Source organism: Furipterus horrens, unplaced genomic scaffold (genome assembly GCF_987537825.1).
Source record: "Furipterus horrens unplaced genomic scaffold, mFurHor1.1.pri manual_scaffold_1, whole genome shotgun sequence".
In the NCBI taxonomy this organism is placed as follows: Eukaryota; Metazoa; Chordata; class Mammalia; order Chiroptera; family Furipteridae; genus Furipterus; species Furipterus horrens.
In genome coordinates, this window is record NW_028327171.1 from 78,585,348 (window position 1) to 78,602,285 (window position 16,938).

At 38.6% G+C, this 16,938-nt stretch overlaps 2 protein-coding genes across 2 annotated transcripts in view; one reads left to right on the forward strand and one right to left on the reverse strand.

Moving 5' to 3' along the window:
* PROS1 (protein S) overlaps positions 1-6,369 on the reverse strand; it is an 80,275-nt gene extending 73,906 nt beyond the window's left edge. Inside the window, exon 1 of the mRNA XM_090276008.1 lies at positions 6,105-6,369. Coding sequence (XP_090132134.1) covers positions 6,105-6,180 — 76 coding nt within the window. The 5' untranslated portion in view covers positions 6,181-6,369. The remainder of the gene's footprint in view (positions 1-6,104) is intronic.
* Positions 6,370-14,613: 8,244 nt separating this feature from the next.
* The window catches only part of ARL13B (ARF like GTPase 13B), a 64,941-nt gene continuing 62,616 nt past the window's right edge, over positions 14,614-16,938 (forward strand). The window contains exon 1 of the mRNA XM_090292090.1: positions 14,614-14,968. Within this exon, the coding sequence (XP_090148216.1) occupies positions 14,910-14,968 (59 nt within the window). The 5' untranslated portion in view covers positions 14,614-14,909. The remainder of the gene's footprint in view (positions 14,969-16,938) is intronic.

Below are 16,938 nucleotides of genomic sequence, written 5' to 3' on the forward strand. Positions count from 1 at the left end.
AAAACTAATACAAAAGGCATATAGAATTTTGAATCAGGTCAAACGTGTTAATGTTGCTGATTTCCTTTTATGGGCTAGCTAGGGCCACCAGCTTCAATTCTAACACTTCTCTCAGTTGGCTAATGCCATCCTAAAAGAAACCTCAGCACATACTAAAATAACACTGAAAAGCCAGGCATTCCTTGCTATAATGTAAAAGAAAGAATTCACAAAGACTAGGAGACAGATGTTTGGCTTTAATATTTCATGTGGTTCCTACCTATTCACCTCCTCGCTCCTTCATCCCACCGCCCCCTCCCCATACATTAAAAAAAAAAGAGAGAGTATTTCCATAATTATCATAGAAATAGATTATTGAGAAAAATCATTGGAGTTTTTTAAAAAGCATGTTACTGGTAATCCTGCCTAGATCAAAAACACTGGTGGGAGGGGATAAATTTGAAATGGGTTCCCTGCTTTCAGGTGAAATGGAAGGAACCTGGGGTGATTGAGCTTAGGAGGCAGCCTGGACGCACCTAAATCAAAGGCAGGGTGAGTGTAGTGATCAAATCTTCGGGAAAAATCTCCAGAGAATGAGATAGAAAGACAACTCACAAAATTCTTCATTGAGTTTTTCTCTCCAAATGTCCCTGTTCAGTCACAATACAAAGACATCATCATCTCTGTAATTACCAGTCTTGAATCAATTGATGAATCCACAACCACTTGAATGGAAAGGAGAAATACCCATAAAGAACTATCTGTAAACAGTACTGTGAACTTTTCTCCCAGCTTTCTCCAAAACAAAATAATTGCACCAGGTGTAACTGCACAGGTCAACCTGCAACAGTCAGAAACAAACAACTAACAAACCACAGCTTCTCTCAAGGGTGATACCACGGATCCATGGTGAAATGATACCCTCCCAATGGGCAGACATATAAGCAGTATTTCTCACTGTCCACTTTGCCTGGAATGATGATTTATCTTAAGTGAGACTCTATTCTACTTCCTGAATTGTTGCAAATGTCCAGTTGTTCAGGGGCCTTTAAAAGAGCTAGATCTCAGGCCTGGGGACGAGGAAGTTTGGGCAAGAACTGGCCCAGAGCTGAGATATTTGTGTTCCAGGTGACTGTTCACAGGATAGCCCCACACCAGAGAAGTTCTTAATCAGAAGAGGGGACAGAATGACCCACTTAACGATTGTCAGTTGTGTTTCTTTTCATGGCAATCTAGTACAAGTGTCACAAACACAAAAACCTATAAGTGTCAGGTATCATAAACAAGGGGAGAGAATTTGGTGAAAGACAATGGCAGATGCTTGGAATTGTGGCAAACTGAGAGGGTATTTCTGTCTACAGAAGGCAGCTCTGAATCAGCACTAGCTCAATCTTACCATGTTGGACTGTGGGCCCAGTGTTGCTGATCTTCCTTTATCTGTTTTTCACGAGACGTCACAAAACCTTCAGCTGTTGGAAATTGGACATATTACAAAATCTAATCAGACACCTAGTGGATGGTTGATTAGTTAGGGCTTTTCTATCAGGGAGGAACAGCAATTTGTACTCAGAGAAAGATATTTATTCTGTATTTGGGTTTAACTTTTTTGTCAGGTCCACTACCGGTAGACTAATTCAGTGCTCTATGGTAAGTTATATAACATTACCTTTAAGGAATTAACTCAATTAAGAAAATAAGTGAACAGGATGATTATTATGGTTTTCATTGGTCTTACTGTGTACTCTAATACCTTGATGGAGCTAGCCTCAGGGAATGATATACTGACCAATTATTGAGGGCTCAGTCGCTGCCTTTGGCTTACAACACTATCTTCCAATGAGGTTTTTTTCTTTTTTCAAAAAAAGGTAGCACCTTCTCAGTACCAGTAGCCATTCATATACGGTACTCTTTTTCCTAAAGCCAAAATACACAGTTCAGGAATGGAGGTAGAAATAAGGAAGTATCTTTCATGATCTGAGGCTTAGTGATGGTTATGGGTTGAACTATGTCCCCTATAAAGATGGTGAAATACTAATTCCTCAGTACTTGTGAATATGATTTGACGTATTTGGAAATAGGAACGCTGCCAGTAATGAAGTTAAGACAAGGTCATAAGTGTGGTTGCTCATTCATTATGACTGGTGTTCTCAACAAAAAGGGAAATTTGGAACAAGGCAGACATGTACAGAGCAATGACAATGTGAAGACATAGGGAGGATGCCATATTCAAGCCAAGGAATGTCTTTGGAAACCAGAAGTTAGGAGAGAAGCATGGAACAGATTCTTCCTCACAGTCCTTGGGAGGAACTAACCCTGCTGACACCTTGATCGGAGAATTCTAGTCTCCAAAACTGTGAGAGAATAAATTCTGCTGCTTAAACCACCCAGCTGTAGTATTTTATTCCAGCAGACCTAAGAAGCTAATCCAAAGACCTATTCTCAAATTTTTTGCTTTCTTCCCTCACAGATGGGTTCTGCCCATCCAGAAATTTAAAAACCAGGGAGGAATACATTCATGACGGGACCCAAAATATTTTCTGCTTAATTAAAAGCTGAGACTGCTTTATGGCCTTTTTAAGTTTCTTTACTCTCGTCGACAAAAACACGAGAGAGAGAGAGAGAGAGAGAGAGAGAGAGAGAGAGAGAGAGACAGAGACAGAGAGAGGGAGAGGATTATCCTGGAATGACAATAATCAAGGCAAAATAGTGCTGTTGCCACATATAAATTGGGGTTAAAAGGATTGTTACTACTCCATGATAACTACTGCACACAGTAAAAACGGTAACAAGAAGAGATGGATACAACCATCCACAGGTAGGAACAACAGGGCTTGGATTGTTTCCGATGAAGGGTGTGGTTCATTCAGCTCCTGGAGCAGACTAAAATCCAAACATGAGGCACTGCCTAAGATAAGAGGAAGAGAGATACGAATTGAGTAGTGAAGGATGAAGTCCTTCATAAACACCAGCTCAAGCTTATAACCAAAAGAGCCTGGCAAGCCCTAAAGCCAGTACCTATATTTCCCTCTTTTTAATTATTTTTTGGCATATAGGAGGTGTTGGTACACTACAATGTATCATTTTGTCCGTAAAGCATAGCACATTGACAAGGGATTGTGACAGAACTAGAGGAGGCATGGACATCACCCAAGGATACTAAACTACGAAATGGTAGCCTGGAGCCTTCCTCTCTGGTTATGATGACTAAAATCTATTGAGGAGGAGGTACTTTCTGTTGTACATTACTTGCTTACATTGTATTAGAAATGCATGCATATATTTGAAATACTTTCAAATGATTTAATAAAAAGAAGGTCATGTATATTGGTTGTACAGCCAATAATTAGAATGTGTAGACATCGCTTGTTTCTGCTTCCTTCCCAGCATTTACTCCTTTGTGGGAGCTGTCTAGGCACTCTACATCACTCTAATGAGCTATCAGTCACAAAACTCCAGAAATAAGCTAAGCCAAAATGAGACTCTCTTTTCTAGGAATTTCAGTTGTGAGTAGAAACACACAAGACTAGAAGGCAGTTAGAACAAAGTCGGATGGTGGCAGCTCCTAACATAGTGAGCACAGGGGGCTCTACTATGTAGACCACCTATATGCCCAAGTCCCTGGCTTCCCTAGGCCTGGTGATTCAGTAGCCTCAAACAAATCCACTCACCTTTCTTCCTTCCTTCCTTTTTCCTTTCTTTCTTCTTTCTTTCTCCCTTCCCTTCCCCCTTCTCTTCGCTCTCCTTCCCCCTTCCCTTTCCTCCCCCTTTGCCTCCCCTTTCTTTCTCTTCCTTCATTATCATTACTGTTACTTGTAGCTAAAGAATACTGATATATGTAGTACCAGGCTTCTTATATATTTTTCTCATAATATTTTGAAAGTTTACATATATATAGAACATTTATCTATAAAGAGGCTATTAAACTTGGTGAAGAGAAAAGGTCTATTATGAAAAGTATTATTGTGTTTCCTAGCATAGATTTAATGGTAAGAGAATATGGCATGGGTTGTTTTTGTTGCTGCATACCAGAAATTGTTTCTAACTCTTCTAGCACCAACCTCAACTCTAACCCCACCTTGATAAAAATCTCTCCATCAATGCAACATTTTGCATTCTGAAAAAAAAAGGACTTTAAGTAAAGACAAAGATAAACAGTGAAAGGAATAGTTAGAAATGAAAAGAGTAAAAGACAGAAGGAAAATATGAGTCAGTAATGTCTATAATAGACTGCATCTACCCAGAAGTATAAGTCTCAACAAGGCTGCATTAGCACAGCCAAAAGGGGACATGCCCTTTCTTCCAGTTTTCTTCACCACAGCCCTTAGTGGGGAATGACATAAAGTATGTAGACAGTATGTTTTAAATCTCTCTCTCTCTTGCTATGTATTTCATATATATATATGGTCTGAAAATGAGTGGAAAGTCAGTTAACTCTCTGAACAATTTTTTATTGTTAAAATGAAGAAGTTAAACTAGATGATTTCTTACTCTCTCAAAACTAAGCCTGTGATTTGATTTTCTTTAAATAGCAACTATATTTCCATTAACTAAACATGAATTATAAATGAATTGTTTAGAGTTCTAATTCTAAACTATAAAATCTCAGGGAGTATATTTCATCTGTATCACAGTTTCTTCATCAGCAAACCAAGATGACTTTCAATCCAATTGAACTATCATACCTTTTAAAATGAAGAGACTATAGGGACTTCATATGCTATAGTGGTAGAATTAATTTATCTTTTCTAATAGTATGTATATAAAACAAGTGTATTTCTATATATATATACAGTTTGAATACCTGCATACACACACACACACACACACACACACAAACACAAACTTTTTAACTCTGCCTGGATTCAATGAAAATATAACAATTTCTATTTTTTTAAAAAGGGCCTAGCAAATTCCTGTGATGACAAGCAGTAAGTGTGGCAAGTCACTTTTGCCTCTTTCTCTTCTCCAAAGCACTGGCTAACAGACAAATATTTGATTGTCCAAATGAACCACATAGATTATAGGGTAGTGCCTACTGTCCACATGTAGGCTTAATGATACAGGTTTGAGTGTTGAAGTTCTGGTATTATAGCTCTTTAATATAAAATCAAAAATAATGTTTTAGCCTCCAAATCAGAAGGTAAAACACCTCATTCATCCTGAACAGTAATTAATAAAAACTAGTGGATTGTTAGTAAATTCCTATTTAATTTTCCTGGCATTACTTCTTTGAAATTTTTATACTGCAGCTTTATGCAACCTAAAAGTTATTTGTAATTCAGAGTTTCTCTCTCCCATGCCATTCCTGAGAATATAACAGCACAAGCAAGCATTTTTAATCAATGAACATGCTTAAACTTCAGAAAACAAGGTGACAGCTCAAATGGTCTAAATGCCTTAATACTCTTCATATATTTTTCGAAGAAAACTCATTATCCTGCCTTGAATCCAGGAATGGGAACTGGGAATACAAAAATAAGGACAAAAAGTCATGCCACAGCTTCAGATCTGTGGCACTCAGTGTCAAAAACCCTCAGTACAAAATGATCTGAACAATACGATATTTAACAGTCCTTCTGATTTCAATGTCAGAAAATGACATCTGCCAACTGCTATGCAAAACTGCACTCATCCTAAAACAATTCGTTTGTCAATGTTGAAATAAGCAAACCAAGCTCAAAGTCGAGAAATTGCAAAAGGGAGATAGGCTGCAGCAGGGGGTGCTAGTTGGGGACAGGCGCCTGTACAAAGGGAAAGCAGTGGGTTGCCTTTTCCCCTACTTTTATACAGTAATGTGCTTATCCCTGTCCTCTGACTGGGAACTTCAGCTGTTAGGGTCAAACGGGTAAGGTGTGCTAACTCCTTCTTTAATACCTACTGTTACTCAGGTTCTTCAGTCTGTCCCGTAGGCAACACATCATTCCCAGAGCAGGGCAGGTACTGACCCTGCCCAAACATTACACCGCCAGCGAGATCCATGGCTGCTTCCATCAGCCGAGTGGTTGTCCGGACTTGCCGGAAACTTTCAGGGAGACTACAGCCCTTGAAAAGACAAGCCAACAAGGCTGGCAGTTCAGTTGGCATGGCTGGGGAAAGGAGAAGACAAGACGCTATTGATTACTCACAGTATGCCTCTGCGACGGGAATCACTACGACGAGGCACGCCAGCAGCGCTCCGCAGCGCCCACCGAGGACCCTCATGGCCAGGCCGGCAGAGGCGCGGGCGGAGACCGTGGCGCGTCGCGGCGGGACCTGAGCGCTCGGCGCGCGGCAGAGCTGCAAGCCCGAGCTGCGCTGTAAGCCCGGGCGCCGCTGTTTGAGGACTGCGGTGCGGCGGCGCCAGCAAGCGAGAGCGCCCGCGGAGCAGCGGGAGCCGGGGGTGGAGAGGACCGCCCGCTCCCAGCCCCCAGCCGGAGAGGGGAAGTGATAACGAGGACATTTCCAGGAAGCTTTTGGGAGCTGGGGGCAGGGTTCAGGGAGCGTGCCTGAGGCCTAGTAAACACTGTGGAGACAGCCTTCCTTGCTAGTTCCCCAACTCCAGCGTTTTGTTCCAGGTCTCCCGAATGGGGAGTTTTCAAAGGTCGGGGGAAGCGAACGCAGTAAAAACCTCCTGCGAACTAAGGTGGGAGGCTGAGTGGCCAAGAGAACTTTGAGGATGTAGAGGACAGGGTATCGCTGCTTAGAAGGAAAAATCATGAGATCGACGTTGGGGATGAGGACGTTAACTGAAACCTAGAAGTGAATGAGGACTCTAGAAAGACTTGGCAGAGAACAGAGATAGTGGAAACAAATGGGATGGTTTTGATCATCACCATTTTTATTTTGTACCTGCATGTATGGTGTAAAAAAAAAACTAGCAAAAAATGTTTTGAGAAAAAAATATCAAATTCTATCACCTTCGAGCAACTCCTTTTGTTTTTTATATATTACCTCTGCTTTTTCTGCTTAGACATACACATTTGAATATGTTATTTAATGTTGAAAGCTGCCTGTGGAGCTAAACTGCCTGGATTTAAGTCGGAATACTCTGCCTTACTAGTTATGTAACTTTAAGCAAATTGACCTCTCTAAATCTCAGGTGTATCATCTGTAAAATGGAGGTAATAGTGTTAAAGTGTTAATGTAAGGCTTTAAAGAGATGACACATGTACAGCAATTAGTGGGTGTTAAAAAGTAGCACTTAAGGCTTATTTACAATGATCACTTATAGTATTTGACCAAATGAACATATCAATTGATTTCCTATAAGGCTTATTTACAATGATCACTTATAGTATTTGACCAAATGAACATATCAATTGATTTCCTATGTGTGTGAGCAAAACTTGATAGACTGATCATTTTTCAAGCGTCTCTTCCAGCTCCAGCTTTCTGTGCTTTCGTAACCCAGCTGGATAGAAGTTGATGCTACTCACTTTTATTTTTTAAAAAAAAGAACATTTGCAAAGGAATTATTGAATTTTTTTGAACCTTCCCTCTTTAAATTGTTTCTTACTGTTTGACTCAACCATATCAGTCTATTCATCACTTTATTCCCAGCCCCAAATCATTTAATTATAAATATAATTCTAATCTCTGTATTTTGGTGTGCTAGCATTCATAACAAACAAACTAAGTAGTTATGAATTTATTAAATGCATTTAGGCCACGAGTCTTTTGAACAAAGCCTTGATTTGAGACTCTCCTCACTTTTGTGAGAAAGAATTAAGAGTAGAATATCAACTTTGAGATCCCAAAATTTCACAAGGAGGGAAAACCTCCCAAATTGTCAATCAACAACATTCATAACAAATCACCTCTGAAACAGATATTTAAAAAAAAAAAAGACTATAAAGAACATGAAGAAGGGAATGTTAGAGAAACAGAGGAGTGGATAGGTAAAAGGAAAATCCTATTCTTCCAAAAACTTCAGGTGAAAATGAATGGACTTTCTATGGTGAATTAACCAGAATTCAGGCATGCTGCAAAGAAATAGAAGAGGTAGCACAGGTTTTTCCAGGATCCTCTTCATATCAAGCAGAAATGCAGTATCAAGATTGCTTTTGATTGAATGACCATATCTTCAGCATGCTGTTTTGGGGTTATATATTACCTACAGATTTTACTGATGCTGATTTGAGTGGTAGTTACAATTGTTATTTAATCTTTGGTTGCAGTAAAGTGTGCATGTGTTTAGGGTTTGTTTGTTTGTTAGTTTTTTCCATCTAAATACTGTGCTGTTGAGAATTACACTAGTTTGGTTTTTAGTATTAGCAAATCAAAACTATATTAGCCCTCTTGTGTGGGCAGCAGCTTATTAGATGTTGACTCATTTTGTAATTTGTATTTTACTCTCTTAGATTCCATATCCTACCACCAGCACCTATCACCCTTCTCACTCCAATAGGATCATAGAAAACTGCTTGCCAAAAAATAAATGCCAACTAGTCTTTGATGGGTGCCTGTTAGTGGTAGATACTGTAAAGTCTCTCTCCTCAATGGAACTTAGTGTCTAGTTTGAAATATAATTAATGCGTATCTGTTTAAAAGCAATGTAGACAATACAAAGAGTGTTATGAATTATAGAAAGTGTGCTATAGAAATTCAGAGATGGGAGAAAAAGTTAGGGTGGGTTTGGGATTTGAATTAGGTTATTTTTGATAGGGCAAGTTTCCAGCAATTTATTCATTTTTGATGTACAGTTATCCTGGTATTTTACTGGATTTTAGCATATAATTTATAGTTATTTGTTTTTGTGTATTTGTTAATTTCCTGAAGAGCAATCTGATCTCTTGTGTTTCATGTTTCACCTTAGTCACAAAAAGTATAACACCAACATTTGTAAAACATGAATATATTTTTAATACCACAAATATGCATCACAGTGCCAGCAATTGTAGTCAGTGCTGAAGAATTATGTATTGTACCTATATTGTAATGTCAAGCTTTGAAAATTTATGTACAGAAATTTTTAATACTAAAATTCAATAATACATCTTTGAATAAAATTTTTGGATGTTTAATTTATCTCAGAACTTCTGTCTGTGATGGTGATATCTGGCTTTAGCTCAATATCAATGAGCACTTGGTCAATTTTATTTGGCCAAAGTTTGTTTTCAGTACAGTTCTAAATATCCAACTAAATCCTATCTGAAGTTTAATTCCTAATCTCATACCATTCCCAGTCCTAATCCTAGCCCCATTCCCTTTCCCAGTTTTATATATCTTCATAGAATCTACTAATATGTGGTCCAGTTTACTTGTGTTTATTTTCTGCCTCCTCATCCTTCCCGCTACTAGAATGTAGATCCTTGTAGACAGAAATTTTTTTTTTTTAATGTTTTGTTCACAACTATATTCCCAGTGTCTAGACCAGTGACTGGCACGTAAACATTCAACAAAATTCAATTAAACAGTGCAAGCCTGGGAATATTCATGCCAAAATATCCACAGCGGTCATTTCCAATGGTGGAATTATGGATTATTTTCCTTTTGCCAATTTATATAGGGTGTGCAAAAGTAGGTTTACAGTTGTGAGTATAGGAAACAGTTAATTCTTATATTATTTTTTATTAATTATATTATTTTTCATACAAAACAACTGTAAACCTACTTTTTCCCACCCTGTACAATTTCTTTCTACAATAATATTTTAATATTTTCTTGGTGGAAACAATCAGGCTAAAGTGTTTAAACCATAGGCAGTGAGGACTAGTAGTCTTGTTTTATTTGCTTGTTTTTTTGTATGTTTGTTTTAGAAAAAGTAGTGATTTTTATGGTTGTACTTTAAGAATGTTACCTTGTAAAATGTTTACAAAATGGATCAGAGCTGGGGAAGATTAGAAACCAAGTAATGTTGAAATCAATGTTGGCAAGAATATGGTAAAATGGAAACACTTGTACACAGTTGGTGGGAATGTAAATTGGTGCAGCCATATAGAAGACAGTATAGAGGTTTCCTGAGGAATTAAAAATAGAATATATATACACACTGTATATTTATAGTAACATAAAGTACTAAATATTTTAGTACTAAAATATTAGAACTATATATATATATATATGCAGAACTACTATATGTATATAGCACATATAGAAATACTGTGTGATCCAACAATTCCACTTCTAGGTATAGAACCAAAGAAAATCAGATCACTATCTCAAAAAGATATCTGTGCATCCATGTTCTTCGTAGCATTATTCAAGATAGCCAAGATATGAAAACAGTGTAAGTGTACACGTATGGATCAATGGATAGGCCAATGTTATATGTAAATGCATTATGTAGTTATATGTTATATGCACCAGATCAGTCGGCAGCCGTCCGTCTCGAGAGACGATGGTGTAGCTTCTTAAGAGTCTATCTGCACCGCCGAGAATGGCTGTGCAGTCCAACTCGGGAGTGACACGGTATCTGTCTCCTCCCGTGTTGAATCGACATCTTGTGATGACGCTGGAGTGTCCTCTCCAGTGAAGCTGAAGCTACAGAGCCTGGGCAGGGTGATATGGAGGGTCTGCTGTTGCCCATGCAGCAGACCCCCCCTCTCTTCGCAGCTGAAGGATCCAAGGGAAAGACGGAGTCAATACAGCTTGGCTTCAGGTGCGCCGCAGGAGTTGCCGGTGTTGACTACAATGTCAAACCGCCTTAGGGACTCAGGCTCCGGATTTTCTGTCGGGGTTTACTCCCTTAGCCTTTCCCCTGAAGAGGTATGCCGCAAGGCAGCGGAGGTTTTTTGGAGTCAGAGTTTTCCTTCTCTGATGTGCCCTGACTGGAAGATCAAACCAGCGACACTTAGCTCGCAGGCCGACGCTCAATCCACTGAGCCAAACCAGCCAGGGTTATGCACCAGATATATACTATATATTCATATATGTTACATATACATGGATATATAATAGAATACTATTAAGACTTAACCCACCTCCCTAAAAAAAGAAATACCGCTATTTGCAACAATATAGATAAAACTGGAGGATAATATGCTAGTGAAATAAGCCAGAGAGAGAAAAACAAATACTTCATGGTATTATTTATATGTAGGATTAAAAAAAGGTAAACTCATAGGAACAGAGTAGAATGGTGATTGCCAGAGGCTGACAGTTATGGGAAAAGGGGAGGGGTTGTAAAACACAAATTTTCAGTTTTAAGATGAATAAGCTCTCTTCCCGTAGCTAGCCTGAGGTGATGTCTGAAAATGGTTCACTATTCACTTGACCCAGAAAACCCCACAAAATCATGAAAAGCAAGAGGTTCAAATCTTCATGTTCACTTTAAGTACACTTGTGAAACTGCTATGCATATCTATAAAGCCACCAGTGTCTGAAGGATGTCACTTTACAGAAACAACGTGTCATTCTGTTGTTACAATGGTGGAGTTAATAGATATGCTCAGGCCAAACAGTGGGGCTGGGCCCAGGGTCGGTGGTCCCAACATAGTGCTGAAATTTTGCTGGACATGCTTCAAAAGGGAGAAGGTAATTCTGAACTTAAAGGTTTAGATGTAGATTCTCTGGTCATTAAGCACATCCAGGTGAACAAAGATCCGGAGGTGCAGTGCAGAACCCGTACATGAGCTCTCCCTTCCACACTGAGATGATCCATACTCAAAAAGAGCAGGTTTTTCCTAAACCAGAAGAGGAGGTTGTATAGAAGGAAAAGATATCCCAGAAGAAACTGAAGAAACAAAAACTTATGGCCCAGGAGTAAATTCAGCATAAAATAAATGTTTAAAAAAAGCAGAAAATAAAAGACAAATAAGCTCTGAGAATCTAATGTACAGCATGGTGGCTATAGTTAATTATCCTGTATTGTTCACCTGAAATTTGCTAACAGAGTAGATCTCAAATGTTCTTGCCAAAAAAAAAAAAAAAAAGTACGTGAGATGAGGAATGTGTTAATTAACTCAATTGTGGGAATTATTTCTCAATGTATATGTATACCAAATCATTATATTGTACACTTTAAATGTATTATGGTTTTATTTATCAACTGTACCTTAGTAAAGCTGGAAAAAATAAGAGAAACCAAGCAATGTTTAGGATACTATTTAAACAATCCCTTGGAGATGAAATGAGGTTCTTAACTAGAATGATGGCATTATTCAGAATAAACTAGGTTATAGTGTGATAAAACAGTCACAAAATTACAATGGCTTTACTTAACAAGTGTTTATTTCTTGCTCATTAGAAGTCTACTGTAGGACTTTGCGAGCAGCTGTCCTCTGTGTGTTGGCTCAGCATTTCATGTTGTTTTGATTCTATATTACTTCAAAGTTAACAAAGGCTTCCACAATTAACATTGCAAGGGAAGGGAGAATACAATGAATTGTGCAGCAGCTTTTAAATGTTTTCACCAAGAAGTGACACACCTACTGTCATATACATTTCACTGGACAAAGCAAGTTCATGACTTTAGGAGGTGAGAATAATGAATTCAAGTGGTTGCAAGGAAAAGAGAACTAGCAATAGTGAGCAACACTTAAGTTTACCAAATCAGTTACTATATTGAAAAGTAATAGTCAACTTAGTTATCTAATTGACTGACTGTAAGTTGGTACCAGAAATGTTTGGTAATGTATCACACTATTAGAACTAAGAAAGCCATGAAATAGAGCTGGGTTGGTTATATTTTTGGGGGGGAAAAAAGGTGTTGAGCATGGTTCCAGAAATGCTCAAGAAACATGCACATAGTAAGTGCCTCAGGCACGGAAGTAATAATTGGATTCTCTAGGAAAACATTTTTAAAAAGGAAAGCAGAGGGATCTTATTTGGATCTTAGAGAACACCTATAGAAAGCTGGAAGAGGAATGATCAGTGAGATCAGAAGAGAACCAGGATAGTACAGAATTGTGAAAAGCTAAGGGAGGAAAGAGCTTTAGAGGAGATAACTGTATTAAAAGTATTAACTAATGTGAAAGAAAATAAGAACTGATTTAGTAATTAGGAAGACATAAGCTATAAAATGTGTTTTGGGTAGTCTGATGGGACAGAAGGCCAATCACAGTAAATTGATAAAAAGAGTGGACAGCAAAAACAGTGTTTTAGCATTGTGAACCATTAATTTAAGAAGTTGTGTTGTGGCATTAAAGAGTCAGCAGAACAGTAGTAACCTGGCTCCTGTTTAAAGAGGAATTGTGGCCTTATCTTGCCCTGCCCACTTAACTCCACCCCATGCTGGTGATTATAGCTTATGATCTAGGGAAAATATGGGGAGGGATATATGATATTTAAAATATTAGATCAAGAAGAAATAATTAAAGAAACGGGATTTCATTAAAGTGAAATAATATTTGTCAGAGTCCCAAGAAAGCGGTTAATCTTGGAAAATAGGTGCCAGATGTCCTGAGTTACTAGAAATTAAGAAGAAATGGATAACAGGGAGGAAAGATAACTCGTGAAGGTATGATATCATTTAACTTTTTCATTAGTACTGAATAATAGAGGCATTTTAGTGTATGGACAAGACAATCTGGGCAGAGACAGCACCTAGTACTGGTGAGAAAGGACATGTTCAATTAGGAAAATCAGTAGAAGTTATACATCCATGAGCAATTGGAAAGTTGAAGATATCAAGGCAGGAGAATGAGAATGGTAAACAAGATCCTAGCAGTTTGGAGAAAGGTAGGAGGATACGTGCCATTAATGTTTAAGGGACAGGTAATACCAACTTCGAAATCTGCTCTCTACTATTTGTTAGAAATTACACCTGAGCTTTCTTTCTCTCATTTCATCATCTTAGCAACTGGATGTATACACAGACCCCTATGTATTATGAATGCATTATTTTATGTAGAAATGTACTTTCTTTTTTCAAGAATATAGAAAGAAATGCAGATATTATATATCTCTTTAAATAAAACAAAACAGGTTACAAAACAGCCAGTAGAACACTTTCTCCATTTTGCAGAAACCAAATAGCTAGCAATCTGTGTATCTAAAAATCCTGGAAAGAACATACATCAAAATGTTAACACTGGTTATCTTTGGGTGGTGAGTGTGAGATATTATTTTCTTCATCTTATTCCTTTTTTAGTGGTTTTTTTTTTTTTACATTTTCTACAATGAACATATATTTCTCTAGTAGTCATACCCCCCATAAATATACGATTTCTTTTCACATTTTATGTAACAGCAATAACATTATACCGATGAAAACGTCACACTCATCTGAACTATTTACATAATTAGCAAGTGAGTTTTTTCTTGTCCTTATAATTATTGCCCCAGTGTATTCCTTCTATAGTAGTGCAATCAAGAGTCTGCTGTAATCTCAGTTCATCCCCACCCGTGGTGCACAAAACAAAACAAAACACACCCAGCTGTGGCTGGAGACAGAAGAGGAGCAGCACCCTTGGCTGGTAACACACTTTTGGACAGGTGTACTGGTAAATCTCACCTGAGATTTCTCCGGGATCCCTCAGTTCATTTCAAGACGCTCCTGTTGCCTAGCAACGAGAACCACTTTTCTGGAGCTCCCCCTCCTACTTTTATGCCCCTCCCCCTTCTTCCTCCCACCTCTACGGCAGGAACGTGGTGTGGGGTACAGGGCCCCTTCAGCCACTCAGAGGCCCCCACCGTTGGCCCTCAAACGATGATTGGAGGAGTGAGTGGGCGGTGCTTGGGAGGGCCTTTCACGCCTGGGAGGGACGTCAGCACGTCGACGCGGGGCTTTTTTCTGGTCGGCCCTGGCAACCGTCCCTCTTTCTGTAAATCTGTGCCTTTTCCTGTGCTGTTCGTGGCTAGGAGGGCAGTCGTCCGGTCGCAGACAGGCACAATTATACGAGCTTTGTGCTCGGACTGACGGTCCTCACCTCCCTCTGGTTTTTACCTCCCGGCCTAACCGCGTTGAGGCTCTTCGGAGCGCAGGCAGCTTCGGGATTCGGCCCGGGGGCAAATAGGGGCCCATCCTGGCTCCAGGCTTGGATGGGAGGCGGAGGGAGGAGCGACCTGGGATGTTCAGTCTGATGGCCGATTGCTGCAGCTGGTTCAAGCGGCGGCAGGAGCCTGTCAGGTAGGCTGGAGCCGGCTGGCCCCGCGCCTTCCTAGGACATCGGGACAGATGTGCCCTGAGGAACTGGGAGAAGAACCCCCTTCCCTGTCCTGTGCGCGGGTCGATCTGTCCCAGGCCGCGAGGGATGCTTTCACTGTTTGATTGCTCCCCGGAGAGAAGGATAGGTGGATGTAACATTTTTATCTACTTGCATTTAAGTCTTCAATCAATTATTGTTATAATTTAAATGGGTTCAGTTTCCTTAAAAAGTTGTGGATTTTGTACCCGTGAGTATGAAATTGGAAACGGTCCGCTGTGTATTTTTCCTCTGAAGTTTTTGTAATGGGAATTTTTTTTTCAGTAGAGAAGCATGGGTTATAGTTTCCATTAACACCCACACATCCCTTTCCAGCACACACACACACGTTTTGTTTGAGGACTTACTTAGGCTTGAAATCTGGCTTCACTACTTCATAATTACAATGTATGACTTTAACATTCTTTGCCCCACCCTCCTCATATATTAAATGAGGGGTGATAATATCTATGCCTTACAAGTGTTGCATTAAATGCAAGTAACTGATGGAAAGTGTTTTTCTTAACTAGTTTAGCTTCAGTTTTCTTAAGAAATCTAGTTAATTCTTTTAATTGAAGGAGTCCAATTCTTAACTTTTTTTTGAAATGCTAGCTAGATATATTAATATTCAGTACCTGCTATGAGATATTCATTTCTCAACAAATATTGAGAAATATGTGCCAGGCACTGTACTAGGAAGGAATCAGTGAAAATTATGTTTTTCTAAATTGAGAAGCTCAACCTATAAAGAAAGCATAGGTTTGTTACTCTATATAAATAATATTGGCTTCTTACAGTTCTACTTTGGAATTAGGTCAAGGGTAAATTATACTGAAGTTTTGGGTTTTTAAATTGTTAACATTTCAAACTATTTGCAGTAAGGATGAACTGTCTTAAAGAATACATCTGAAAAACTATACTTGTATATTATAAAAGAAAAAAATGTCTACATTTGGAAAAGAAATTTTCTCTAAATGAAACTTTTAAAATTATTTCCCCTTTATTAAGTCAGCTGGATTTCAACTGTTTTAAATATAAGTAATATGATTGATAGAGTGAACGATGTGTTTGGGTGTATAGTTTTATTTTAATCATGTTCTATGACAGTGGTTCTCCACCTGTGGGTCGCGAACCCTTTGGGGGTCGAACGACCCTTTCACAGGGGTCGCCTAAGACCATCGGAAAACACATATATAATTACATATTGTTTTTGTGATTAATCATCATGCTTTAATTATGTTCAATTTGTAACAATGAAAATACATCCTGCATATCAGATATTTACATTACGATTCATAGCAGTAGCAAAATTACAGTTAGGAAGTAGCAACGAAAATAATTTTATGGTTGGGGGTCACCACAACATGAGGAACTGTATTAAAGGGTCGCAGCATTAGGAAGGTTGAGAACCACTGTTCTATGATGATTACAGAGTCTCTACTAAGATTTGAGGATCATTCATATAAATGGTCCCTTAATTTTTTTCTATTTCTGCTTTTTAAAAATGTGTTTTGTTTTTTAAAGAGGGCACAATACCATGAGTCCTTTTAACTAAAAACACTCAAACAGCTTGCACTCCAAAGGAGTTTTCAGTCTAAATCATCATTGTTTTGTGTTTGTTTCTCTTAGTAGGCATAGTGTAAAGTTGGGGATAATGGTTTAAAGAGAAGACAGAGTTCAGAGAAAGGAGAATGTGTTGATGTCCAAACAGCTTCTAGATCTGTGTTGTCCAGTAGAGTAGTGGCTAGCTGCATGTGACTGTTGAGCATTTGAAATGTGGCTAGTCCGAATTGAGATGCTATAAGTATATAATACAGAGTGGATTTAGAATTTATTATGCAAAAAAGAAAATAAGTAAATATCTTATGTCTTTTTTTAGTGTGATTACATGTTGAAATAACTTTTGCATATAGAG